At 36.2% G+C, this 27,100-nt stretch overlaps 1 protein-coding gene across 1 annotated transcript in view; it reads left to right on the plus strand.

The window, feature by feature from the left end:
• The window catches only part of Sh3bgrl2 (SH3 domain binding glutamate rich protein like 2), an 81,667-nt gene extending 58,859 nt beyond the window's left edge, over window positions 1-22,808 (plus strand). Inside the window, exons 3-4 of the mRNA XM_046450573.2 lie at window positions 14,724-14,804; window positions 18,495-22,808. Of these exons, the coding sequence (XP_046306529.1) occupies window positions 14,724-14,804; window positions 18,495-18,506 (93 nt within the window). The 3' untranslated portion in view covers window positions 18,507-22,808. The remainder of the gene's footprint in view (window positions 1-14,723; window positions 14,805-18,494) is intronic.
• Window positions 22,809-27,100: the final 4,292 nt, after the last annotated feature.

A 27,100-nucleotide genomic window follows, 5' to 3' on the forward strand; every position in this document is an offset into this window, starting at 1 on the left:
CTCCAGCCCTATTTTGTATTTTATTTAGAGACAGGATCTCAATGAGTTGCTTAGCACCTTGCTTTTGCTGAGGCTGGCTTTGAACCAGTGATCTTCTCCCTCAGCCTCCCGAGCTGGAATTACAGGTGTGCATAACTGTGCTTGGCAGTCATTTATATTTTATCTGTGGGAAAATATCTTTTCAAGTCCTGTTCCCTTATTTTAGTCCAGTTATTTGACTTTTTTGTTGCTAGGCTATAGTGATTCTTTTTTATATTCTCGTTAGATAGTAATCCCTTTTCAGGTATTTGACTTGCAGATATTTTCTCCTGTTCTTGTGTTTTTACTTTGTTGACTGTATACTTTGATGAACAAAAGTTTTTTCAAGTTTGATATACTCCATTTATCTATTTTTGCTTTTGTTGCCTGTGCTTTTGTTGTCATATGCCAAATCCATGATAAGCTTTTCCCATGTGTTGTCTTCTAAAAGTTTTGAAGTTTCAGGTCGTAGGTTTAGGTCTTTAACACATTTTGAGTCCGGTTTCATTCTTTTGTGTGCAAATATCAGTTTTCCAATACCATTTAAGAAACTTGTCCTTTTCCCATTGAGTAGTCTTGGCATGCTTGTCTATCATTAGACTATATACACAAAGGTTTGTTTTGGGCCTCTCTGTATTATTAGTTTATATTTTTTGTCTTTTTGTCAATATCACACTATTTTGATTATGAAGCAGTGTAATATATTTCAATATCAGGAAGGAAGTATGAATTCTTCAACTTTGTACTTTTTTCAGATGTTTGGCTATTTGGAGTTCCTTGACAGTCTATAAGAATTTCAGGACTTTGTTTCATTTCGCAAATAAATGCTCTTGGGATTTTAATAGGGATTACATCGATTCAGTAGATTGCTATGGGTGATATTGACATTTTAACATGTTGAATGCTTCACTGGGTGTGATGGGACATGGCTATATTCACAGTTATTTGGGAGGCTGAGGTAGGAGGATCATTTGAGCTCATGAGTCTGAAACCAGTCTGGGCTGTCATAGCGAGATAACATCTCAAATGCAAATAAACAAACAAAAACCCCCAAAGCATTAAGTTTTTCAGTCCATTAACATGGGTATCCATTTATTATGTCTTCCTTAATTTCTTTTAGCATGATTTGTAGTTTTTGGTGTATAAATCTAGTTAGGTTTATTCCTAAATATTTTATTCTTTTGATGTTATTATAAATAATTTTTTAAAAATTTCCTTTTCTAGTCATTCACTATTAATGTATAGAAACACAGTTAATTTTTTTAGTTCATTTTGTGTCCTGTAGCTTTTTCCCCCCAAGCCATACTGTATTTAGCTTTATTAAAAACAGTTTTCATAAACAATCATGTATTTCACGCAGGACATGAGCTGACAGTACTACAACTTCCAAACTCCCTTTTTGGGTAGACTACCAAAATCAGAAAGCCACTATAAACCCAATGAAGTCTTCATGTGACGCTCTGAGTAGGGCAGGTTTAGAGACACAATTGACATTTAACATGTTTAACAACTTTTCATGAGCCAACCCTGACTTTCAGGAAATGAAATGAAAATGTCAGAATTATCAGTCCAAAGATCCACAGTTGAGAAAAGTAACTGCTCCTCTTTTGAGGGACACTATCTCCAGATTCCTTGACATATTGTAAAACCTGTTGTTGAGAGTCAGAACTCAACAGGTCTCTGGGTTTAGGGGAGTTAAGTCTATGCCCATGGCAGAGATGGACAGGAGGACATAAAGATGAATTTAATTTTTCTACACCACAGGACTTTTGTCCTAAGGTGGCTGTGCATGCCATCAGTTAATCCCTCCTTCTGGGAGCCAAGAGGAAGTCTCGCAAAAAGAGCAGGGAAAGGTGTTTCCCCGACAGCAGTCCAGCTTTGGAGATATTCTACTGCTGATATATGCTCCTTCCCCCCAAAACGACAATGAAGTGTTCTGTGTGCCAACAACATATCTTAAAAAAAATCTTCATTTTTATAAAACTTGATAAAAAAATAGTATTTCAAACCATACAGTCACCAGATATACACTGTTTTAGTCATCCTTTTCACTGCTCTGAAAAGACCTAACAATTTCAGAGGAGGAAAAGTTTATTTAGGGGCTCACAGTTTCAGAGTTCTCAGTCCATAGAAGGCTGACTCCATTCCTCAGAGCTCCAGATAAGGAGGGAACGTCATAGCAGAAGAGTGGGTGGAAAGCAACTCAGGACACCATAAGGGAAGGGGAGAAAGGAGGTGGGGGAGAGACACTGACTCCACTCCCCAGGAATGAAATATATACCCCAGAGGAACTTCCCCAGGAACCTGCCTCCTCTAGTCACACTCAGCTGCCTGCAGTCACCAGCCAGTTCATCCTATCAGGGGAATAATTCACTGATTGGGTCAAGGCTCTCATAATACAAACATTTCACCTCTAAACCGTGCATTGTCTCACACATGAGCTTTTGGGGGACACCTAATATTGAAACTATTACATACACAGTTATAAAACACTTCCCTTGGCATCTGCAGTACCTTTCTATGCCTGGCCAGTTTGGGCATCTTCATTTCCTCAGGGTTCTTCACATCCTTGTCAGTGTCGGATTTCTCCTTTTTCCTGTTAGGTACTGTCTCTCCCTTCTTGCAGGGGCACTTTGAGGCTTGGGCTCTGGCTTTGGAGGAGCAGGTTCATCAGACAACCTTGCAGATCTTCTCTGTGATTCATCCTTCACCTTGGCTTTATCTCTTTAGCCTTTCTCCTGGGTATGGTGGCAGTGCCAGGATGCTGGCACTGGATGCTGGGATGAAGTGGTGTGCAGCTTTGGTCAGCTCAGGGGTTGTTTTTGCCTTGTCTTCTTTGTGTCCCATAGCTTTGCTGAATTCGTGTTTTAATTCTTTTGTTCTTCTTCTTCTTTTTTTTTAAAGGTGGTACTTAGAAATGGAAATCCAGTCAAGTTTGATCTGGCTGGGAAACATTGATTCATGGATTAGCCATCAAGGAGGAAAAAGCGGTGGCTGTACAGATAGACAGGTCAGTGTAGGTTTAGCTGAGGATGCCAGTGCTCAGTCAGTCATAGGGCAAAGGTGAAGGGAAATAGAGCGGGGTTAGATGTAGTTAGATGTAGTTAGAGTTCGTTTTGTAAAATCCTGTCTTATAATGAGAAAGGACAGTTTACCTGAAAGACAAATGGACAATTTTATAGAAAGATAACCTTTTGACCATTTCCATTAGGCATCTTTTAAGAATGTTTTAAAATTATTGCCAGTACCTTTTTTTTTTACACTTTTAAGTGGTATTTAAATGAATTCAGAATGTTAAATTTGTGGCTAATCATAGGATGTAAACCAAGCTGGAGGATAATAAAGCTGTTGGCTAGTTGTATTTAAATAGCTGTTTGGGACTAACTATGCCTGCCTTACCACATGCTACCTGAATTGAGGCTTGAAAGTAGGCTAGAGAAGGGTTAAACTAATTTTCAGGAGGAGCAGAAAGAGTGAATGACCAGCAGTAGGTTTTTATGTCATTCCTTCACCTCTCCTATGAAGAGAGACTAGGAGACGTGCTAGCCTCTACTAACCATTGGCAGAGGCTTGGGACCTCACCAAGCATACCGAAGTGTGTCTGTCTGCAGTTGTCCCAGGTACAGTGTTTATGTGAGACTTTGGAGAAGATTGTCTTGGGATCATATATTTTAAGTATATTTGGCAACTTATTTTTGAATTATGAACAACCTATTCCTATAATTATGTTTTACAAATTTGTGATTTGGACATGAGATTTAATTTTGAAAAGTCTCTCTGCTATTCTGTGTGTGTTGTGTGTGTGTGTGCGTGTGTGTGTGTATGTGTGTGTACTTTTAAATCTCCAAATATAAACATGAGAAATGATCTTCAACCAATGTCTTACAAGAAGTGGTTGGAAATAGATATTTAAAAGGTTTACACATTGAAGTAATTGGTTATCTAGCATTATTATTGTTAGTGTTTCTGACTTTTTTAGCACTAAAATTAATATGCAAATAGAGATAATTTGAAAAATGAGAATGGAAAAGAAGGGGCAGCAGTCAGTTTTACCTTTCAAATAAGACTGCAAATCTCTGTTCTATGTACTTTCTCTTTTCTTAAAATAGTCTTCAACTTTAAAAATCACACTGTTGAACATATGTCATTTTGTGCCTTGCTTTATTCTTTAACAAAAATAGTTCCTATGTCCTTATAAACTTATTTTTTAGAAGTTCCTTTGGGTGGATTATTATAATTAACCTACTCATTCCCCTATGGTGAGCTATTTAGTTTGTTTCCAGTCACTTGAAATGACAGTCCATTACTAACAAGCTGTTCTGAAGTACAGTAAATTTAAAGCTATTTTAGAAAACACATTCTCGTTTTAGGCTATTCCATTCCATTCTCAGTCTTTTATCGTTCAAGACAGGGCCTTGCTAAGCTGCTGAGGCTGGCCTAATACTTGGATCCTCCTGCCTCAGCCTTCTGAGTCACTGGGAATACAGGCATATACCAACACACCCAGCTGGGCTATTCGATCCTTCTTGCCCTCAAAGTCTCTGTCAGTCAACAGCAATGATTTGTGATATATGGTTACCAATGAGTGGAGTTATTGTTATTAGTTCTAGAATCTGGCTTCAAGATCAAGAAAAAGACATTTGATGAAATAAAAGTAAGAAAATTTAAAACTAGATGATTATTGTACGCATTGATGGCATAACCAGAGTCAAGTTCCTTGTTGTCCAGAGATGCCCTATATCAGAATAAAGTCTGTCTTCCCAAAACATCCATCTGACTTGGTGATTGAGCACATTGTAAAACATTTTTTTTTTTTTTTACATAGCAAAATAAACACAGTTTATAGGGCAGGATGTCCCGTTTTCATGAACTTTTAAGATTAAGTAAAGCTTCACAGGAATTTCACATTTACAGGGACTGCTTCAGAATTATCTTCCAGTCCTCTAGATCAGGGATCAGGCATTCAATAAATATTTTAGGTTTTGAGAGCCACATAATTTTCTGCATATTTTGGTCTTATTTCATTTTGATTTTTGACTGGTTGTTTTATTTTGTTTTCCAACCTTTTAAAAAATGTTAACACTATTGAGCCCTCATGACATCTTCTGTAGTTTACCCCTACTCAGCTTGATCCAGTCACATTTCCCTCAGGTTCCCAGAGTTCTTCATTGGTCACATTTGATGGCAGTTAAGTATATCTTCTGACAGTGGAGTAGAATAGAACATAATGAGGGGAAGAAATTTTTACCTGTTTCATAGCTTGTCTTCAGTAATTATGTACTAACAGAATTCTATTTTAAGAGTTAATAGGCTGGGAAAAATCCTGAAGTCCTAAATTTTCATCCTCATCCCCAGGAGGCTGTGCTGTACGATATAGATATTGTTGAAAAGTTAATGGTGCATCATCCACATGATACTTAGAGTAGAGCCCTAAAATCCCCCACACCCCTTTTGTTTTTCACTTCATACATCCAGAGTACCAAATCCCAATAATTCTGACCTGTTTCTCTCTCAAAACTCAATTCAGATGTACTTGTTATTACACTGCTAATTAACTAGGACTTTGCTTATTACTCCCCCTCCCCCATTACCAGCAGGTGTAGACTTTTTACTGCTATTGACTTTTATCTCATAAAATTTTCTTGACATCTTTGCCTTCAATTGGTCCCCAAGCTCCTTGTTCCCATTTACCTTCAACATGTTCTGTGACCTTCTTACCTTAGACCTGGTACTCAAAATGCTAGGAACATGGGACATACTTAACAAAGATCAGTCCCTCTGTTTGGTTCTGCTCATGAATGACTGAGCCTTTGCTGTGGGTGATTTGAAGTCTGTTAGTAAATTGAAAGCTATTTTAGAAAACACATTCTCTGCAGCATTCCATTTTATTAATAAAGGTCAAAGCCAAATTTTTCAAAAGCAAATCCAGTGAATACAATGAAATCTTTTTGTTTGGGAAACCACCTCTATTAAAAGCTCATCTATTCTACAGATAGAATTTTCTTAGGAAATCTTTTTTCTGAAATTGAAAATCTGTACTCTAAGCCCTTCTGTCTAAAAGATCAGTTATCTAATCAAGGAGAATCATCTCTATCATGTGTTTTACTGTAAATATTTTTATATGGCATCATCTCAGATACTAGGAAGGGGAAACTCAAGTAGTGGGGAACAGGTGACAAAAATTATTTGTCGCTGATTACTGATCAGCTGTATGCTCAGAAGCATGGCAGTTGAGTTAGATATTCTTTGCAGTTCTATCTCTTTCATATAACTGTAATTTTTATTCTTCTGTCTATAAATGTTTAATCTTCCATTTTCACCTTACTGAGATGTTTGCCTCGATATTCTACAGTGATGAATCCCTGGGACGTGACTTTCATAAAAATGATGACTTGTGCTGTGAATATTGAAAGCTTTCATCCAGACAGTCTGAGGCCACCCCAGGTGCATGTTTAGTACATCTGAACTAACATTCAAACTGTTGGATTTCTTTCTGTTAGCAGTTTTCTTTTTTTTCCCTTAGTCTTATATAATTAAAGATAATGAATCAAGAGCAAAACAGTTAAAACAGTAAGGGCATGTTGATACCAATGTCAGTTCAGAAAGGCTGTTTTCAGAAAGGCAGGAATCGAAAGCGGGCTTCCTTTGCCTTCTTTATAGGTGATCCCTTCCATTTTCCCAAAATGGACCCTCTTCATTTAAGTCCTGCCTTTTTGTTTTCTAAGTAACTTCCATTCTCTGATTCATTTATTAATGTCTTTATTCCTTGATTTTAAAATTAGAACAGTGTTTACACTTTTCTTTGATACATGAAGGGAGGTAGCTTCTGTCATTTCTCTCTCATTTTGATCAAGCGCACATATATACATAGTATTGATGTTTATTTCTTCTCTCTTCTGTAATTGTGATAATTATTTACATAAATATCTTATATTGGTGTAATTCTGTAAATACTGCTTCCTACAGACTTGTTCAGTAGTGTGAGCAGCCACAGAGGGTATACAACCTATTCAGTCCCGGGCTTAGAGGAGAAGGGCACAAACACCAGTATCCAAGGGATTCCCTTCACAGAGTTCAGCAGTTTACTCCTCCAGCACACACTTGTCTGGAAAGACATGAAAAGATACCTTTTCTTTTTCACATTGCTTTTTGTTTGCTTGAACTACCTTCTGAAAAAACACTTTGTTAACTTGGCATTTCTACCTGGTAAGCTTTCTGATTTTTTTAAAACATCTTCATTTGATTCTCATTCTTAATGGATCATGTTGTTGAGTCTAAAGTTCTAGAATTAAAATCATGTTCCCTGAGGAAGCATTACTTCTTATTCTGTAATCATGGTATTGACTGGAAGACTTCATGTCTGCTGGATCAGATTTTTAGAGGTAAATTGTTTGATTTCTCTCTCTGGAAGATTTTAGCATGTGTGTGTTTGAGTTCTGGAATGTGATTTTTTTTTTTATTTATTCTGTACAGCAATAGCAATTGTTGGAAGTTTCAATCTGGAAATTTATTTCACTTTTGAAAAGTTCTGTTTGTTTGACTTTCTCCTGTCTTCCATTGTCTTTCTTCTTCCCCTGCGGGATTTATTGTTTTGGGGACCTTTGGCCCTTCATACCAGCAGTGCTCTTCACCTGTTTAATAATTTCTTTCTCTTGATCTTGATGCTGTGCATTCTAAGAGGCATTCTCAAGTTTTATTTTTAGATCACTAGCTTGGTTTTTAGTCCTGTATCATTCTATTATTTAATGTATTTATCAATTTTTTAGCAATCAAATTTCATTTCCCAAAGCCCTTTTGTTGCTGTTGTCTTATTATTCCTTTAAAAATATTGGCTTGTTCTTGTTTGTTGTTGTAGTATTTTCTTTAATTACTCCAAGAACATTAGTTAGCAGCATTTTTCTTGGTTTCTTGTGTTCTCTGAGCTATCTCTATGTTCTCCAGCATTACTTCTGGTTTCTGGCCTTTGTCTTTCTTAGAAGCTGGCGTGACTTTTCCCTGGACTTGCACAGGTCTTTTCCCTTTGGTAGAAGGACTAAGACTGTGTATAAGGCTGGGTGGCAACAGAGAAGCAGGATGAACCCCTCCAATGCTAATGAAAGAGAGCATTACAAAGGCAGTGGAGGATGCTGTCCTTCCAAGACACACCTCCATTCCATTGCTTTCTGTGCCTGATTTGGAGCCCAGACTGACCACAGGCTCAAGAGTTTGCTCAGCAGTTCACAGTCAGTTTTGTCCTGAGAGCACTTCTTGAGAGCTGTGACTACACTATGCAAAGGATTGCCTCTGCCATTATACACACACTTCTTTGTGCTTTAGTGTTTGCCCATCAGTCTCCAGATCATTGTAGTCATTGTCTCAGGCCAGCAGTTTCTATGGGAGTTCCTTGGGAAGGATTGCTTTTCTGTTGTTTTGGTTCTGTCACTTAATTGTCATTGAACCATGGTTTCCTTTCCTGTTTACTCTACCATTCCAGTTGTATTTGCATTGTCTAGGCATTTCTTAAAATTGTATTGCTGGAGGTTGGGGATATAGCTCAGTTGGTAGAGTGCTTGCTTTGCATGCACAAGGCTCTGGGTTCAATCCCTAGCACCACACACACCCACAAAGAAAAGAAAATCGTATTGCTGGATCCCTTCAACTTCAGTGGCACTTGGATAAGAGAATAAATGGATGCATGTGCTTACATGCCATCTTGCACCATTGTGGTCACAATGTTAAACATTAATTAAGAATTTGAAAGCCTCAGCTTTGAGCTTGTGCTTATTTTGGTGTTTGGCATAGAAATTGCTGAATGAAGCCTTGTTAGGTAACTACATCTCACCCATTGTACTAGGACTGGAACTGCCAACTACTTTTTCTTTCTATGTCAAGATTTCATAACGTAGAGTATATCATTAAAGATCCTTATTCACTAAATCAAGAAATTTGCTCAGAGGCTATCTTTTAGGCCTGAAAAAATTCAAGCAGAAGGAGTCTCTCTCCCCATTTTAAAACAGCAGCAGCAGCCACGGTAGCAACTCTGTTATAGTCTTAAAAATAAAACTCTCTTTAAATTTTCTTTTGGGTAGGCCAGATTTCCTTTTGACTCATGTATACTGATTGCTGTCACCATTTCCTTGTTGACCCCATGTTGTTTTTCTTCCCTGCAGCCTCCTGTTTGCTTGTGCCCCTGGCATGTAGAAATAATATGGTTCTGTCACTTAATTGTCATTGAGCCGTGGGAAGCAGTACAGCTTTTCAGAGTGACTGCTGTGGGCTTTCCTAACTGTTCTCTTAGGGAACACTGAAAGGGCAAAGAACTTTAAGATCTTTGTCTCAAATGCTTGCTTAGTCCATAATGGTCTAATTGGGGTTTGCAGATAATGTCCTTATGTGAGCTTGTGGAAGAATGAGACTATTGTTAACTCTACCTGTTAGTGATTTTATCTTGAGCTTCAAAATGTCTCACACATTGGTTTTCCCTTGAACCTAAACAAATATAGGTGAGGGGAGACTCTTCTTTTTTCTTTCTTTAAACAGCTCTTCAGCTTGCTTTTTTTACTTCTTAAAATTATAGCTTTTAAATAAATGTTAACCATAGTGAATAGGAATGCTGAGTTATGCTATTATCTATACAGTTCAAAATTTTTTATTTTTCTAAGCAATTGGCATTAGAAATAGTTTTCATCCTTTGTCTTAAATGTAATGAAAATACACTGGCTTCTGAAACTGGCTGCTCTGATATTGCATGTGATATGTGTGTATCCTTCTGCAAAGTCATTCTTAACTGATCTTTAGATCCTATAGTTACAGAATGTTGATTGTCCTGATAATTACAATCTGCAGACACATATTTACAAACACTTCAGGGAAAGTGCCTTTGTATGAAATTCAGCAAGTCTGTTTAGAAACCTTATATGAGTTTTTAAACTCTAATGTTTTTAACCTTTGTAGTAGAAACTCTAATATTTAAAAATATATATCAGTGAAACAATTTGATAACAAAGCAGAATTTTTTTTTTATTAGAAAGTATTATGGCCCAAGGCCATAATATAAGAATACTATATTCATATTATAATGTAATAGCAAGTGATATTTAAATTCTTAAGACTGTGTTCTTCCTAAAGGATTTCACATCATACAATTTAATTCTGAAAGGAGGCATTAACTATTAAGAGGCTTTAGATTTTAAATTATCAATCATCTACTCTTTGCCCTAATATGACAAAGGAAATAATTTAATTTCTTGCACACTTTAGGATTTATCAAAACACTCAAAAAGCTTTGAATGTTAGAAAGTTAAATTTTTATGCTATTTTAAAAAACTGGTAAATAATAGAGTAACAATAGGATTTACTCAAACTATATTACTAGCATGATATTACCTAATGCATGACACATTGGTCATTTATTAACAAACAACTCATCTGTTCTTTTGACACAGATTGTGTTAGTAACCCAATATATGTCATGTACTAGTCTGATTTTTAAAAATAATTTTCTATGAATTATTTTGTTTTTAAAGCTAATTAGCAAATTTTGTACTTATTACTTTCATACCTTAAATGAAATTTTCTAAACTCTTCAGTGGATCCAATTCAGTATTCAGGTAAGAAGCTCCCCAGCCTTAGTGATATGGTATTAAGTTAAAAGTTCATAAAGTAACAATAAGATTTACAATTTTTATGACAAATACTGTTTAAGAGAAAATTTTCTTTTTATAAATTAGAAATGTCTAAAAGATTTTTAAATATCTGACTTGCTAGTGATGAAAAATAAGAGTAGTTTAGTGTGGATAAATTGTTTGTTGATCATGTTACATATTTTCTCTATTTGCATATATGTACATATTTTTAGATGTTGTTTTTATGTGTATGAAACTTATATGCGAGCTTACCTGATTTCCAGTTTTGTGATTTGGGGAATTGTGATCATTTTGATATTTTAAATATAAACACTGAAACCTGAAGTATAATTATTGTCTCATTGCAACTTGCCTTTTATTCATTTATATGTACAATATTTTCATTTTATTGCCACAGTCTTTGAAAGTAAAATCACACTACATTTATAGAGATTGAGTCATCGTTTCTCATTTTATTACATTGTTAGTTTTACATTGCTGAATTTCACACTGACATCAGAGATTTTTAGTTAAATAGAAGAAAGAGAAGCCTATTAGACTCAAGGGCAGGAACAGAATTTTGATGTCTACTGGCCCTTGATCTTACCTATTCAGTCAAACAGGAGAAGAACAAATTTTCAAATTGATATCCCTAGAAACAAGAATATCTATGCTGGATTTTGCATTTGGCTACAACTTACAGTCCACTAAAGAGCAGCTCTACTGGATGCTGCATTATTTCTGAGAAGTCTGGAATTATCTATCAGGTTACCAATAAAATCTGGAGTCCAAGGGCCTCCATAGTATCTGACACAGCTGGGAAGAAAGTCTGAGGAGGTGAAATGATAAAGTCGTATAACTCACATGGTACATTGATGGGCATTAAAACCACAGATGCTGATACATGAACATATACCCAACCCAGTTTCCCAGAAATGGGATTTGTGAAGCAGACAATGGTTGATGCAGTGGTCTTCTCAAAACTGATGAGTTAGGCAGAACCAGACTATATAGGGCCTTTTACACCATATCAAAGATTTTAGTCCACATTATATGACCAGTGAGACCTCTTGAAGCAAAGGGGTTAAGCTCAGGATAATAAGGTGCCAGTTTATGAGAGGTCCTTATTGTAGAGTGGAAGATCATGAATTATGGTGTAAACTTGTTTTGTTTAAGAGTCTATGAACAGTGTTTTGCTCATGTGGAACCTGAGCTCAAGGGAGAGTTCAGATCTAGAACATTTAATTAGAATGGATTTCCTAGGAAAAGAATTTAGACCCAAGAGAAGCAGAATAGGCTACAAAGAGGAACAAGCACACTGAATTTATATAGTGGATATCTAAAAGGATAGAATAAATATAGCCCATAATTTAACTCTCTTCCTCCTCTTATCATATCTTACTCTAAGCATTTTGGTACAACTCTGAGCAAAAAATTGTTAAGCAGAATGTGTATGGAACAGTATTATTTCTTGAACCTAGATCAGTGAAATGTCACTAAGCTTTTTGAAAATGGCTTTGTAACAAATATTGTAACGTTTTTAGTTTATGGTATTTTGCCTACATTATACACCAAACTTAGACTATTTGTGCTATCATTAGAATCATATTTTATCTTAGAAAATTACACATGTTCTTACAAATTCCATGAAATCTTTTGTATCCAAATCAACCTTCTACCGCCTCATTATTTTCTTTACTTGAGTGTTTTATAGTATAATTTCTGAAACTTAACATGTTGAACTCCATCCAGCTTTCCCTTAAACCTTTTCTCAAATCTTTTTCCATCAAGTCAGAAAGCTTAGAACCCCTTTATTCTTACTTCTTCCAAATCTTCACATCTGATCCACAACCAAATATCAATTCTGCTTCTAAAATGTTTCTCTGGCCTGTCTAGGTCACCATATACATGGCCATCATTCTGCTCCAAGCTGTCGCTGACATCTCTTACCTGAATTACCATGGTGCTCTCCTCAATTTTCTCTCTGGTTTCCTTCTTGCTGCCCCCTCTCTGAGCCATTCTTTTTATAGGTACTTAGGTATTTTCTTAAAGGAAGGTGAATCAGTGTGCTCCCTTGCTTAAAACCCTTGCATTATTTCTTTCAGTACTTAAATTAAAACTTTTTTTTCTGGTTTACAAAGTCCAGCACATGTGGATCCCAGTCCACCTTGCCCTTTACTATGCTTTCCCCTGCCCTGGATGACCCTGTCCCAACACGTTCTGTGCTAATTCTACATCTTCATATTTCAACTTAAATGCTGAGCCTTTCTTTTCAGATGTTTCTTCTTCTTGGTTTGTCAACACAGTCTTCTCTTTAGGCTTGATCCTAAATGACAGAACAACCAGTGCAAAGCCTAAATCTCAGATGACCATGAACTAAAATTACTTAACTTCAAAATCATGAGATTGGTTGATAAAGTGTTTGGACAAGAGAATCTGTCCACAGAGCCAAACAGTTCTGTGGGGTCAGGTGCATGGAGTACTACATACATGGCATGCCCTGGGTATGAGGCCATGTGTTACAGTCCCTGTGTTTGCTCCACGTCCTGCCTCTTCATTGCTTGCTGCAAGGACAGATGGCCAAAAATTGTATTGTTGGATGCCTGTAATCTGCTTAGCAACTGCCTGAGTATATATACATGGTAACTGCAAAATAAAATCAGACCTCCTTCCTGCTTGGTCTCCGGAGGTCTTAAATAGCGACTCTGCAGCCACACTCTTCTCTACCTGTTCCATGGACCTCCTCACTGGACGAGAGAGAACCCATGCAGTTCAAAAGAGGCATGCTTTGCAAGAAGCAAACCTCTACTGTACAAGTTACTGACTCATTTAGATTTCTAGACTAATTTCAAAAGTACTTATAATGCCATTGGCCCAGCTCAGCAGTGGATTCCTTAGGGCTCAGTGAGAGCAGCATACAGGGGACCCGTGCCTGATTTCTTGTTGGGCAGGATGAAAGAAAGAATGTGAATTTCAGCACTAGTTAAACATGGCCCCAAATCTCAGCTCTCCCACTTGGTGGTCAAACTTGGGCAATATATTGCTTCTCTTGGAGCCAGTCTCTAATCTCATGGACTGTGGTGAAGAATAAATGATGCAATGATTTTAAGGCACCTAGAAAAAAAGGAAGGCCTGCAAACGATTCTAATCATTGTCTACTGACAGTATTTATCCTTAGGAAAAATTTGCCATTTTTAAAAGTAATTTATATCAACTTAGAAACTAGGTAGTATGATACACTTAAACTTTGGAAAGAATTCACACACTGACTAGAATTTCTCCCTGGCTTCTCTTGTGAAAGTAGCAAGAGAAAAATGATTCTGTGTCTGAAACAAAGATAAATGTTAGAGAGAATATAGTTTCTTTTAGTCTTTATTTGATCTTTTCATTCTCTCTGAAGACATAGTCTCAAAGAATGAGGAAATCTTCAAAAGCAGAATAGAAACACTGGCATTGACACATGGAGACCTTTGTGGCTTTATGTTTACCAACTGATTTTTCTTTTAAGCCATAGATAGCAAAATGTCAAAAGTGAAATTGGGAGGCAGCAGCCTTCCATGTTGAAGCCTGGAGAAAAACCTTAGGTCAGTGTGACTCACACAGACAGGTGTTACTTTGGCACATGAGGTTTTCCTATTTTCGTGAGGTATGTGTCCCTATTTCATTTCTGTTGTCAAATGTTTTACATTTTAATCCTGTCATAGGTTTTGGATTAAAAACTTGTTACATTGATCATCATACTCAAGGAAATTTTTAGGCCCTAACAGATTAAATCTAGTAGCTATGTGTCACTCTTTGGCCTGGACAGAGCAATGATACATTTTTTTACTTCCATAAAGGATTTGTCAGCTGGGGGTGTAATCTCAGCAACTTGGGAGGCTGAGGCTGGAGAATCCAGAGTTCAAAGCCAGCCTTGGCAACTCAGCAAAACCCTGTCTCTAAATAAAATATTTAAAAGGTATGAGGATGTGGCCCAGTGGCTCAGCACCCCTGGTTTCCATCCCTGATACAAAAAAAAAAAAGAAAGAATTTGTCAGAAGCACCAACCATACTGTTTTTTTGTTGTTGTTCATTGATTTTACTTTCATCTTCTTTTTCTAGGATTATGACAGTTTTTTTGAATCGAAGGAAAGCAACACTGTCTTTTCATTCTTAGGCCTGAAACCACGATTGGCATCAAAGGTAGGTTATTTTTTTCTCCTTTTTGCTTTAAAATTCATCTTTCTTGAATTGTTCTTAGAGATAGAGGTTGAAAGTGTTAAAGAAATGCACAGATAGTCTCTATTCATAATTATAGACTATCTAGTATTAAGACACACAAAGATGCTTAGGTTTTTCTGTTTCCATTGTCAGTCATTGCCATAAATTAGGACATTGATTTACTTATAATTTAGACCTCATTCTTCCAAGAAGACTTAAGGTAGCAAAAAGTAGTAGCTGTTTTCTATTTTAAATTGCAGTTTTTATCACAGTTCACTCTCTGCATTGGTGGATTAAAACACAAGTCAAGAATATAAGCCGGTGTGCTGGCACAGCCTATAGTCCCAGCGGCTCAGGAGGCTTGTGAGTTCAAAGCCAACTTCACGAAAAGCAAGGTGCTAAGCAACTCAGTGAGACCCTATCTCTAAATAAAAATACAAAATAGCGCTAGGGATGTGGGTCAGTGGTCCAGTGCCCCTGAGTTCAATCCCTGGTACCCTAACCCCAAAAAGAATATATGAAAAGAAAACTGCCTCTGCACTGAACATGTACAGTTATTTCTTCTTGTCATTATTTCCTAAGTAACACAGTATAACACCTGTTTACCTCATGTTAGGTATTATAAGTTATCTAAGGCTGATCTGAAGTATATAGGTAGGTGTGCCTACATTATGTGCAGATATTTTCTCTAAGGAACTTGAGTATCTGCAGATCGAAGGGGGGGATCCTAAAACCAATCCCCCACAGATACCTAGGGACAATTGTACTTTAAATTTTTTGTGATAGCACAATCAAGGCCATATTTGAAAAGTCTTAAGCACATTTAGCTTTTTTACATTGAAGGAAGGGTGTTCTATGATAAGTGGTCAGCCTTGGAAAAAATACTGCAATTCCTAAGCCATTCAAAATATTTTTAAAGCCCCTTTATTAAGTCATATGTCTTTTGGAAAGCCTAAAGGACCCAGGTTGTATCATATTTAAAATTTATAGTTATAAATTTTTTCATAACTTAATTATATGTATTTAATAAATTAATTTCAAAATTAAAAAGATATTAAGTCAGATAATATTTTGATTATTTGATTTTTATAAATAGTACTTATTTCTGATTATAAAAATAACCTAGACTCACTTAGAAAATTTGGGAAAATATGAAGAAAGTATAAAGTAGAACATAAAAATCACTACCCCAAGCTATTCACATTGACATTTTTGTGTTTCCTTGCTATCTTTATATATATATAAAAAGATATATAGTAGCTGAGGTTTTGACTATATTTACAATAGAGACTGAATTCTAAAGTGTGTGTGTATGTGTGTTTTTCACACAATTGAAATGGAAGTACATTACTGGGAGTTTTATTGTCTATAAGTAATAAGTCTTTTGAGACTACCCAGGATCTCTACGATTTCTGGAACACCTGTGGGAGGAAGGCAGAGACATCAATAATGTAAATTATACACCAGTACCTGCAGTGCATAGCCAATGTGAAATCTTGCTTTGTTTTCACATCCGCAAGTCAACAGATGGTTGTGGGTGGTTTCCATGTACGAGTTTTAAGTAGAGACAAAACCCACACATAAAGTATTTACAGGTTCTTAAAAACTATTTTTATGAAGATGTAACATTTGAATACTTGTTAAAAAATTAGAGTATTTTTATAACATGTTTCATCCAAACATATTAAACAGTACAGATTTATCTTCAAAGAACTAGAAAAACTGGGGTAGGGAAAATCTAATGAATGTATAAACCCAGGGGATACCGTGATCTATGTAAAAGCCTTTTAAAAAACACTGTGTACTTGCCATCTTTGTTCTTTTTCCCCAAAGATGTAGGTTCCTTAGACACTCTGCAGTCTGACTTTTTAATTCTTTAAGCCATTTAGGCCTGGGGGTGTAACTCAGTGGTAGAGTACTTGCCTAGCCTGCATGAAGACCTGGGTTCCATGCCCATCACTGGCCCCATGCCCCCAAAGTAGGAAACAAAATTTATTCTGTCTAGAACTTCTTAAGAAATCTATTATCTATAAAATACACATTCTCGCATGGCTTGTGGCCACAGTGTTAATGTTGGTCTTGGTGCTATTGCAGCTGAGTTGATTTGAGTGGACCAAGTTCAAAAGCAGTAAGGGCCTTGGGCAGCCCCACCCATTCAGCCAGCCATCTTCAGTTCCATGAATGAGAACTACTGGGGCAGGAGCACTTGGGATCAGAGCAGATGTCCATAGTGCAGTGTCTGTGTTGCTTGCTCTCACAAATATTCAGGGGCTTAGAGGTTAAGAGCAGCTTAGACTACAACTTTATATGAGAGAAGGGAAACTAGGAAAAATTTAGCCTTTTCTCCCCATTTTAGTGACTTATTATTCACTTTGGTAATAATCCATTACATGGTCTACAGATTAAGGCTTTGACAGCGTGTTCACAGATTTGATGTACCAAAAGATGAATCCCCCTTTTCTTATCTCCTTTCCTACTCCTGATGCAGTATGCACACATGAAAGATAAGATAAGAAAGCCATCCAGGAAACATAAGGATGCCGTTAGCATCTATAATTGCTCCACAAATGGGAAAAGAGCATTCATGGGCCCCACAGGCACAGGTGCAGTGTAGATTCCAAGTAAGCTGCTCCCAGAAGTAAACGGAGCAGAGGAAGCCTGGAAATCACCAAATGGTGTCTTGCAGGCCACATTAGCTGTGGATATGTTATCTGTCTAGTGCAGAATTTTTGAAAGTCAAAAGTAAATGGGTTGCTAATATTTATTTAATTTTTTAATTTGTTCTTATTTGTTATACGCGATAGTAGAATGTGTTTTGACATATTATACATATGTGGAGTATAAATTCTCATCCTTCTGGTTGTACATGATGTAGAATTACATTGGTCGTGTAATCATATAAGTTGCTAATATTTAAAATGCAGATTTTTATGCTTTTCTTGAAGTTGGGAGGTGTAGAAACTCAGGAAAAGGGAACACTTTCCCCTGTGAGTGGCTGGAGCCAGCAGGGGCTGGCCCACCATGGTACTTATGCAAGCACGAGAAAAGGAGGCCTTCTTGCTAATAATTTTATGTTGAAACTCATCAAGTTTGTTATTTTAATAGACTAAGAAGAGCCTGTTATAGAAGTTTTTGCTTCCTGATCTTTGCCATTCAGGGGTGATATTTAGAATACTTAACAGAAGGAAATGCTGCCAGAGTTGGAGGCTATGGAGGCCTCCTGTGCCAGGTGACAGCTGTTTAGCAGTTGGATCATGGCTGGAGAGGAGTGGAGGGGCACTTGGGTGATTGGAGCAGCGACTATTTACTAGCAGTTATGGCCATACCAATGCTGTTCTTCACATAGGGTCAGCATAAACCAGTGCCTCTGGAAGCCCCCTGAGTGAGATAATGCTCACCCATCCATGAGCTAGTAGAACGGTACCATTAAGAGGAGACTCAGTGGGATGTTGCTTTCTACTTTTTATATTTGGCAGATTGGATGAGTGTGATTTAAATCTGGGCTCTGATCCCAAAACCCAGGATTTGCTCTTAACAATCACTTGGGGGGTAATGTATTTCCAACATCTCTGTTCTTGACATTTAAAAAAAAAAAAATACTGCCAAGAGCAAATTTTCTTGTCAATGTAATGCAGTGCTGTAACTGGTGTTTTTGTTTGTTTTTCTTAACAGGCAGAACCTTAGTGAGGCAAAGTGGAAGGTGACGGAGATGCATTTTGGAGCACCCATTGGTACTCGGCACACACCTGCTTACCTAATGCATCACTGTGACAAAAGCCACATGCATCAGTAACTTTGCTTGACATGAAAAGGGTGTTTTTGGAAGATGTGGGTATAATGGGGATTGCATGATTGCTTTAAACCAAATCAGGACTGTGGTGGATTTTTTCTTCCCAATTTGCCTGCAGTTGCCTCACTCACCTGAAAGTACTGTCTTCTGTTACGGGTGTGCTTCCTTAATAACTGATAGACAAGTGGGTGGCACCATTAGAGAGAAAATGTTGGGTCTGCCCTAGGATATAGTAGATGCCAGTATTGCATAAACCTACTTCTCTTTAAGCTGCTTGGATTGCATCCTTGAAATTAGTCTGCCAGGCTTATTAGAATCTTTGAATAAAAAAGAAAAAAGCAATGCTGATTGACAAAAGGGCATTGAAGATTTTTGCTACAGAATCATAAACATCACTGCTCCAGTGCTTTGTAATAACACCTGTTGAAAATGTCAGATGTTCTAGATTCCTTTTTGTAATGGAAACTCTTAACCCTCACAAATCCTCTAAGCTCCTACAGATGTTTCCAGAAATTACTGTTGCAATATTGCATGATCACAACCAAGTTACAGGGATGAAGATAATTACTATTGCAAGGGGAAAGTTTTACCTAAATGCACAAGACTGCTTGAAAGATATATTTTAAGAGGTGCACTAATTAGATAGTCAGTTTATAGGGAAATTGTCTGATTTGTATCTGAAGGCATTTCAGCTTTAGCAATTTATATATACATAAGTGCACATATATTTTTTAAATTCAGCTCCCCAACAGCTGCTTATTCTATTTTGTGAAAGGATTATATTTTTTTGAGAAAGGAAGATCTCAGTTAGATATATTTTGTGGACCCTTGATGATGCATATTAAAAGATACCAATATTGCTATAGAATTAATTTTTTTCTTATGTTACTTTTCATTGTTCTACTATTTTTCTCATCTAGCCACAGTCTCATACTTTTCAGAGTAAAATCGATACACATTCTTACTTCATATATAAGCACAAGTGAGTTTTCAGAGCAACATATATGAGAAGGGGGCTGTCTAAAGAGTAACTCTGAATTGTATTTGGCAAGCAGATCTGCTCCCATTGGAGTGGACACTGATAAACACTGAATATGTTACTTTATTAGGGCAGAGGTGACTTTTCCATATCCTTATATTTTTTAAGGGTTTTGAATTGCCAAACATGGAACAGCCTTGAATATGATAAACTCTAAGAGGGATGACTAAAATACTCAATTATTCCTAGCATCCTAATACTAGACCTTTTATTATGATACTGAGAAGGATATGTGTAAGAAATTGAAAGAGCAAATGAATTAAAACATCACATACCCTGCCCCCATACCTTGATAAATGTGTACTATTCTAAAGCACTTTTTGAATGCTGAAGCTGAAATTCCAGCCTGATATTTGCAGTTCAGGACTACAGTCAGACGGAAAGCATGACAGAGTTCTTCTTGACTGGAAAATATATGATCTGCAGTTTTCTCTCCAAGGAAAGCTGTTGTCAAATCATGGGTATTACTGGTTAGTTGATATTAAACAAGATCCAGGTCATATTCCATTTGATATATCCCAGGGACTATCCAGGAATGTTTATTTCTAACTGGATATTGTATTTGAGTATGTTAGTATGTGAATCTTCTGCTAAGACTTATAAGTTTTTTGTTTTGTTTTTTAGTATGAACCCAGGGGTGCTTTTACCACTCAGCTGCATCTCTCTCTCTCTCTCTCTCTCTCTCTATCTCTCTCTCTTTATTTTGAGACAAAGTCTTACTAAATTGCTCAGGCTGGCTTCAAACTTTCCATCCTCCTGCCTCAGCCTCCGGAGACACTGGGATTACACCATCCAGTGGTGTAATTTCTTTTTAAGATACAGCAATTTTTAAAGTTGTCATATTGTAATTATTCAGTTTACATTTAGTCTGCTCTTATAAGTGAGTGCTGAGAACCAACTTAATAAGGTTGAGGCTTTGCAAATTCTAGGATTGTAATATCAATACCATGATTGCTAACCAGAGAAAGCCACCCAAATTTGTCTGATAACTTTCAAATTAACTATAATATGCTTAGTATGATTATATTAAACATAATGCTAAACCACTAACAAATACAAACCATCTTACTATGATTTTGGGAGGGGGCTATAAAGAAGTACAAGAGAACACCCTCAGGTGGCAGTGTCCTTGCTAGGATAGACTAGAAGCACAGTGTATGGAATCTACCACAGTATCCAGGCTCCACAGAGTACTGAAGTATTGCCCTCCAGGACTACCCTGTTTATAGAGAATATAGTGTCCTTAATCGTACTCCTACCAGCTGAATTCCAAGCATAAAGTAATGATGTTCTTATTTCCTTTAACTAGCTGCCTTTCATTTTGATAGTCCCAGTCTTTAAAACCCAGGAAAGAAGTGGATTTGCAGGCATAGATGTAATAAACAAGGATATTTCAAGACAGAATTTTAGTTTCCTATAATAGGTTCCTTAGGTTGCTAAAAATCAAATATGCCATTTTAAAATCATCTAAAAATATAGAGTACCATCTTTCAAGGTGTATGCAGACCAGAAGAAAATTTACTTGGGGAAATAACTTGTTTTTCCAAATTCTGATGTTTTATTAAAATCAAAGAAGAGAAAAGGAAGGTATTTTGCCCTCAGACTCTAATATATTTGAAATTTTTTTCTGTTTTATTCATTAATTCAACACTTATGCGTAGATGTTTTTGTAGCACATGAATTTAATAATGAACTGAACTTATTTTTATCTTTTTATTATGGAAAGGTACCAAAGTTTCTTTCTGTTTTGTTTCATTTGTCTGATTTTATTGTGGGACTTTGCTTTTTCCTAGAAATGCTTTTCATTTAACAGCTTTTCTTAAGTGTCAGGATCCACTTCAATCTATATAATTATTGTTTTTTAGATATCAGTTTGTATGTGTTTGTCTCTTAAGGCATTGATATTTATACTCAGCATTAAAGAAAAATGAATTCCAGAAAACAAGTGTTCTAAGATGGAGTTTTATTTCCTCCCTTTTATCACATTTTCTAATTTTAGTTCTAGGTTTGGCTGAATCCTTTCTGTTTAGCTGGGAAGATTTGTTTTTACTCCTCTCCACAAACCTGTGCATAAAAGAACCTGTGCATGAAAGCTGCAGATTTGGTTGTAAAAAAAGAAACAATGCAGATATATCATGTGATCATTTGAGGAACCATGCAGGTGGTCCTGCCTGTGTTGGGAGGGGAACACAGAGTCATCTCATACAGTGACCAGTGATAGTGACCAAGGACAGAGTTAATCATTCAGCCACTTCCTTGGTTCAGTTCCCTTTGTGGTCTCAAGTGAAGCCATAGTTGATGGATATGGTCCCCTGTTGGTTGCAGAATACAAGGACAGGTTAACCACTACTTATTCTGCCAGGGTCCCTTTGAGGCAGCCAATCACCTTTGAAAGCAGAAGAAAACTTTGCTGAAGGCAGTAGCTGAGGTTGCTTTTATCACTAAACTATGTCAAACCTTAGAACACCAGGATAGAGGGAGGGTGGAGGGAGGGATCAAAGGGAACAAGCTGTAAATTTGCAGAAATGTGCTAAATCATGAAACCAAATAAGCAAAATGACCACTGCCTTCTTGTGTCTCAGATCTGCAAAGTTTTCCTACTTCTAGAAATGCATGATTGGCTGTCCTTTCTATCAGCATATATTGAGTCCTTAAAATGTAATGGATTCTATCCGAGCAGGACAGTAGTCTCCACCCTCAAAGATGAAGCAGAAATAAAAGCAGCAGTTACGTCCAGTGGTAAATGATAGAGTTGGGTAAGTTCTTAGCACTCCAAGCTGTGGTTCATCTGAAACATTACATGTAATCTTTTTCTTTTTTAAAACCATTTCAACTTTCAAAATTTCATACTTGTAGTGGAATACACATAGACACCTACATACACACACATATGTGTATATATATATATATATATATATATATATATATATATATATATATTAAAAATAAAGCATAATAATAAACAAATCCTTGTGTGCCTGCCACCTACCTTACTGCCTTTTTGTGAAGCACTGTGTGTTGTTCCCCCAACCTATCCTCCTCCTTGTCCGATAAAAGAGCCCTATCCTGCTTTCATGCTGATCACAGCCTTCCTGTTCTTTATCATTTTGTTTTCATGTATGTATCTTTAAAGAATAATAAATGGAATTTAGCTGGATATATCGTCTGTCATTTCCTTTTTACATTTATTGCAATGGGAGTTTTTACTACTAAATATTGCATTGTATGAAAATATCCCATAGAAATAGAAATAGAAAAGGAAATGTTGCTATGAACATTCTTTTGTTTGTGACTTGTGGTGCACATACCTAAGAGTGGACAATATACCTTGAATAGAATTGCTGGGTTGTACAATAAAAACACATCATCAGCTGTAATTGATAAGGTCAAATTGCTTTTCAAAGTAATGGTACCAATTTAATGTTCCCACCAGAATGCCAGAATTTCCAGGACTGTAGATCCTGGCCTACATTTGGCATAGTCAAATTTTTGCCAAGTTGGGTATCATAAAATGGTATCTCATTGTGGTCTCGCTCGGCATATTTTCTCCTATTACTAATTTGAATGTGCTTAATATAGAAATTTCTATTTCTTCTTCGAAGAAATCCCTCTTAATGTCTTTTACCTTTGTTTCTTCTTCAGTTGTATTTTTGCTATTAATTTTAAATTTTTCTTTATACTTTGATTTTATTGGTCAATACTGATTTATCTTTTTGTTTTTATTTGTGATGCCAGGACCTTGCATATTCTAGGCAAACACTCTACTACTGAGCTGTACCTCCAGCCCATGATTTAACCATTAAAGGGAAGACAAACAGATTAAAAATAGAAAAATTTTCTGAAGCAATTTCCAGAAATATGAAAAGCATGTGAATCTTTATTCTATTTGCAGAAAATAAAGTTGAGTGCATATATTATATGCTTCTTGCATATTGATTTTCAGTGTGTCAGCATGTCAGCCAAGAAATATACTTTTGGTACTTTTCTTTGCTCTAGGAGGGTTCTTTCTCTAAAGCTATTTTAAAGCTTATTAGCTCCAGTTATTTGGCAGGAAATTAACATGATTAATGTTATGGTTTAGTTTTTCTGCTACAGGACTTTACCAAAAGAAAATCTTTACATAGACTTGATGTTTGTATATACTTGTTTCCTTAGTTTGTCAAAATGTAATGGGCCTGTAGCAATAAGTTACAATGATGATATACTTAAAAACATTAAAATTATTACTCTAAGTCATAGGAGATTGTATTGAACCTCTGCTTATTATCAGTGAATAATTAAGCTGAGTAAGATGGATCAATGTCATCCTGAATATAACCCTATATACTGTGCTGGCAGCATGCTCACATGTACAGGGACTGATTGGCAGACAGGAAAAAAAGACTTGAGTGCAGTCTTACCTTCTGAGGCACCTGCTAACTTGGGACATATTTAATAGCCTGAGGATACTGGAATTTGAAAATGTATGAACTGAAAACAGTATTTTTATAATGAATAGAACATTAGACCTTTTTATATAATAGCACTATAGTGTTGTAAGATATATCATTTGGGGCCCTGTAATAATAAAATTCACTATAACCAAAGTTTTCACTAAAAAGCTCTTTGGAAAGTCTCTGTCTATACTATGTTACAGAAATGAAAGTTCTAGAATATAGACCAGTGCTGTCCAGTATGGTACCAACAAAGCACATAAGCTGTCAAGCACTAAAAATGTGCTTAGTTGTACTTCACAGGAGAAATACAATTGGTCAACAAATATATGGAAAATGTTTAACATTTCTCTAGCAATTAGAGAAATGCAAATTAAAACTACACTGAGATTTCATTTCACTCCAGTCAGAATGGCAAATATCAAGAATACAAGTAACATTAAATATTGGTGAGGATGTGGGGGAAAAGGTACAGACGTACATTGCTGGTGGGATGCAGATTGGTGCAGCCACTCTGGAAAGTAGTATGGAGATTCCTCAGAAAACTTGGAATGGAAACACCATTTGACCCAGTTATCCCACTTGGCATATTTCCAAAGGACTTAAAATCAGCATATTATACTGATGTGGTGTGGAGACATCAATGTTTATAGCAGCTCAATTTGCAACAGCTAACCTATGGAACCAATCTAGGTGCCCTTCAACAGATGAATGGATTAAGAAAATGTGATATATAATATATATTACACACACACACACACACCCAACACGGAATATTACTCAGCCATAAAGAAGAATGAAATTATGACATTTGCAGGTAAATGGGTGGATTTGGAGGCTATTATTCTAAGTGAAATAAGCCAATCCCAGAAAACCAAAAGCCAATGCTAATATATAATAAGGGACAGGGAAGGGAAAAATAGAAATTCAATGGATTAGACAAAGGGGAATGAAGGAAAGGGATGGGGATGGGGAATGAGAATAGGAAAGACAGTAGAATGAATTGAACGTAACTTTCCTATGTTCACATATGAATACGTGACCAGTGTAACTCCACATCATGCACAACCTCAAGAATGGGAACTTATACTCCATGTATGTATAATGTGCCAAAATACATTCTACTGTCATGTATACCTAAAAAGAACAAATTTTTAAAATATGCCTAGTTGAATTTGTGATACATTGAGTATAAATGTATTTCAGGTTTTGTAAACAGTGTGAAAGAGTAAAATAACACATTAGTTTTATATTGATTACATATTGAAATGATAATTCTTGGATATATTGAGTTAAATGTTAAAGATAAGTTTTACCTTTTTCCTCTTTTAAAAGGTAGCCACTAGAAGCTTTTAATTTACAGATATGGCTTTCATTGGGTTTCTCCAGGACTGCACTGTTCTATACCAACCTTTTTACCCCAAATTACAATAGAGAAATAAAATGTCTAAAAAATGTTTTTTAGGTTTTGGCAAAATGTCTCCTTCATTTGTAATAGTGAAAGGATGTGTGAATATCTTTGGGTACATAATTTTCTAACAATGCTGTCAAGATAAAGGCTTTTCTCATTTTGCTTTTAGCCCTTCTAGCTTGAAGCATTTTTTGGAAAAAGAAAAAGTGATATATTTTTTTTAAAATTTGTGTTGTGTTTTGTAGATTTTCTTTCTTTTTTTTTTTTTTTTTTTTTTTTTTTCCTGGAATAACAGTTGACAGTAATGTTATGGGTCATCATAACATGTGACGTCTCTCTGTCCAGTCTCTTGTTACTCTGCCATTTCATAAAGCTGATGCTTCCTGTTGAATTGGATTATATCTGCACTAAGTCACAGTGTTATTTTTTGTATTTTTCTTCTTTTTTTTGAAAAGGGAATTTAATGAACCACACAGATATCATCTTTAATCAGCAGAACAGTGATGAATATTAATAGGATTTAGTCCTAGATTTCTCTGTATCTAAACTCATTTGAGCTCATAAGAATATATGGATAATCTGTCTTGAAAAAGTTTCTTTCTGGTCTCATTGCCAAGGATTAAAACAGAATAGTATTAAAGAAATATTATTTCTTTCTCTGTCCAAGTTTTTAACATTTTTCTTTTGGGCTATGCTATTAGAAAAAAATATTTTTTTGGAGGAGGGGACCTGTATTTTTGTTATTAAAATAAGTGACAATATTCATTAAGGGGAGGAATTTTTTTTTCTTTTCTTTTTTCTGGTATGATTTTGTTTGGAATTTTTCCCTGAAATAAAGAGAGTGATTGAAATATAGCCCTTGCAATCCAAGAGATACCAACCACTGTGTTTGGTGTAGCTAGTAATGCTCTTGCTTTAGGCTTCATTATTAGTTATTCTAATGAATTACCACACCTATGAAGGATTAAGCTTTTGGGTATGGTATTGAATAACTTGTCCATGATAAATGCAGACAAATAGTCTTCGTGCTAATTTGATTTAGTTTTTTGGTATTATCCCATTTAAGTTCTCTCATTTTTATCCTTGCCAATCTAGCGCATATCACGTACTAATACATCACTAGGTATGAAAACAGATTTAGGGTCTTGGAGGGCCCACAGCTTGGCTCAAGGACTGAGATCAATAACCAGCAATTCAGCACTGACTGTTACCCTAGCCCAGTCCTAACCTTTCTTCCCTCTCTTCTTGTCTTTGTGGTGAACCACTTAAATGATGTGCTCCAAGCCATGTCCTAACTAAATAGTAAGTGTAACAGAAATGATGACAACAGTCTTTTCACACATACACACACCCCTCTCCAAAACTGGGAATCAAAAGGATGACTCTGCTGCAGCTTCCCTTACTGCATATCATTTCGCATGCCTAATACATACTAATTATTATACTGGGATATTCCAATAAAAAATGAAGAACTGAATTCAGACATATTTTCTAGCCATTATAAGGTGGCTCTGCAAACAGAATTTTAGCAATTGTATTTCACAGCTAAAGTGACTACAGCATTCAGACTGGGAGATAGCTTCTATATAACACAAGAAACCCCTT

The sequence above is a fragment of the Marmota monax genome, unplaced genomic scaffold, assembly GCF_021218885.2.
Source record: "Marmota monax isolate L192 unplaced genomic scaffold, Marmota_monax_Labrador192_F-V1.1 WCK01_AAM20220418_F8-fsc00711, whole genome shotgun sequence".
Taxonomy (NCBI): Eukaryota; Metazoa; Chordata; class Mammalia; order Rodentia; family Sciuridae; genus Marmota; species Marmota monax.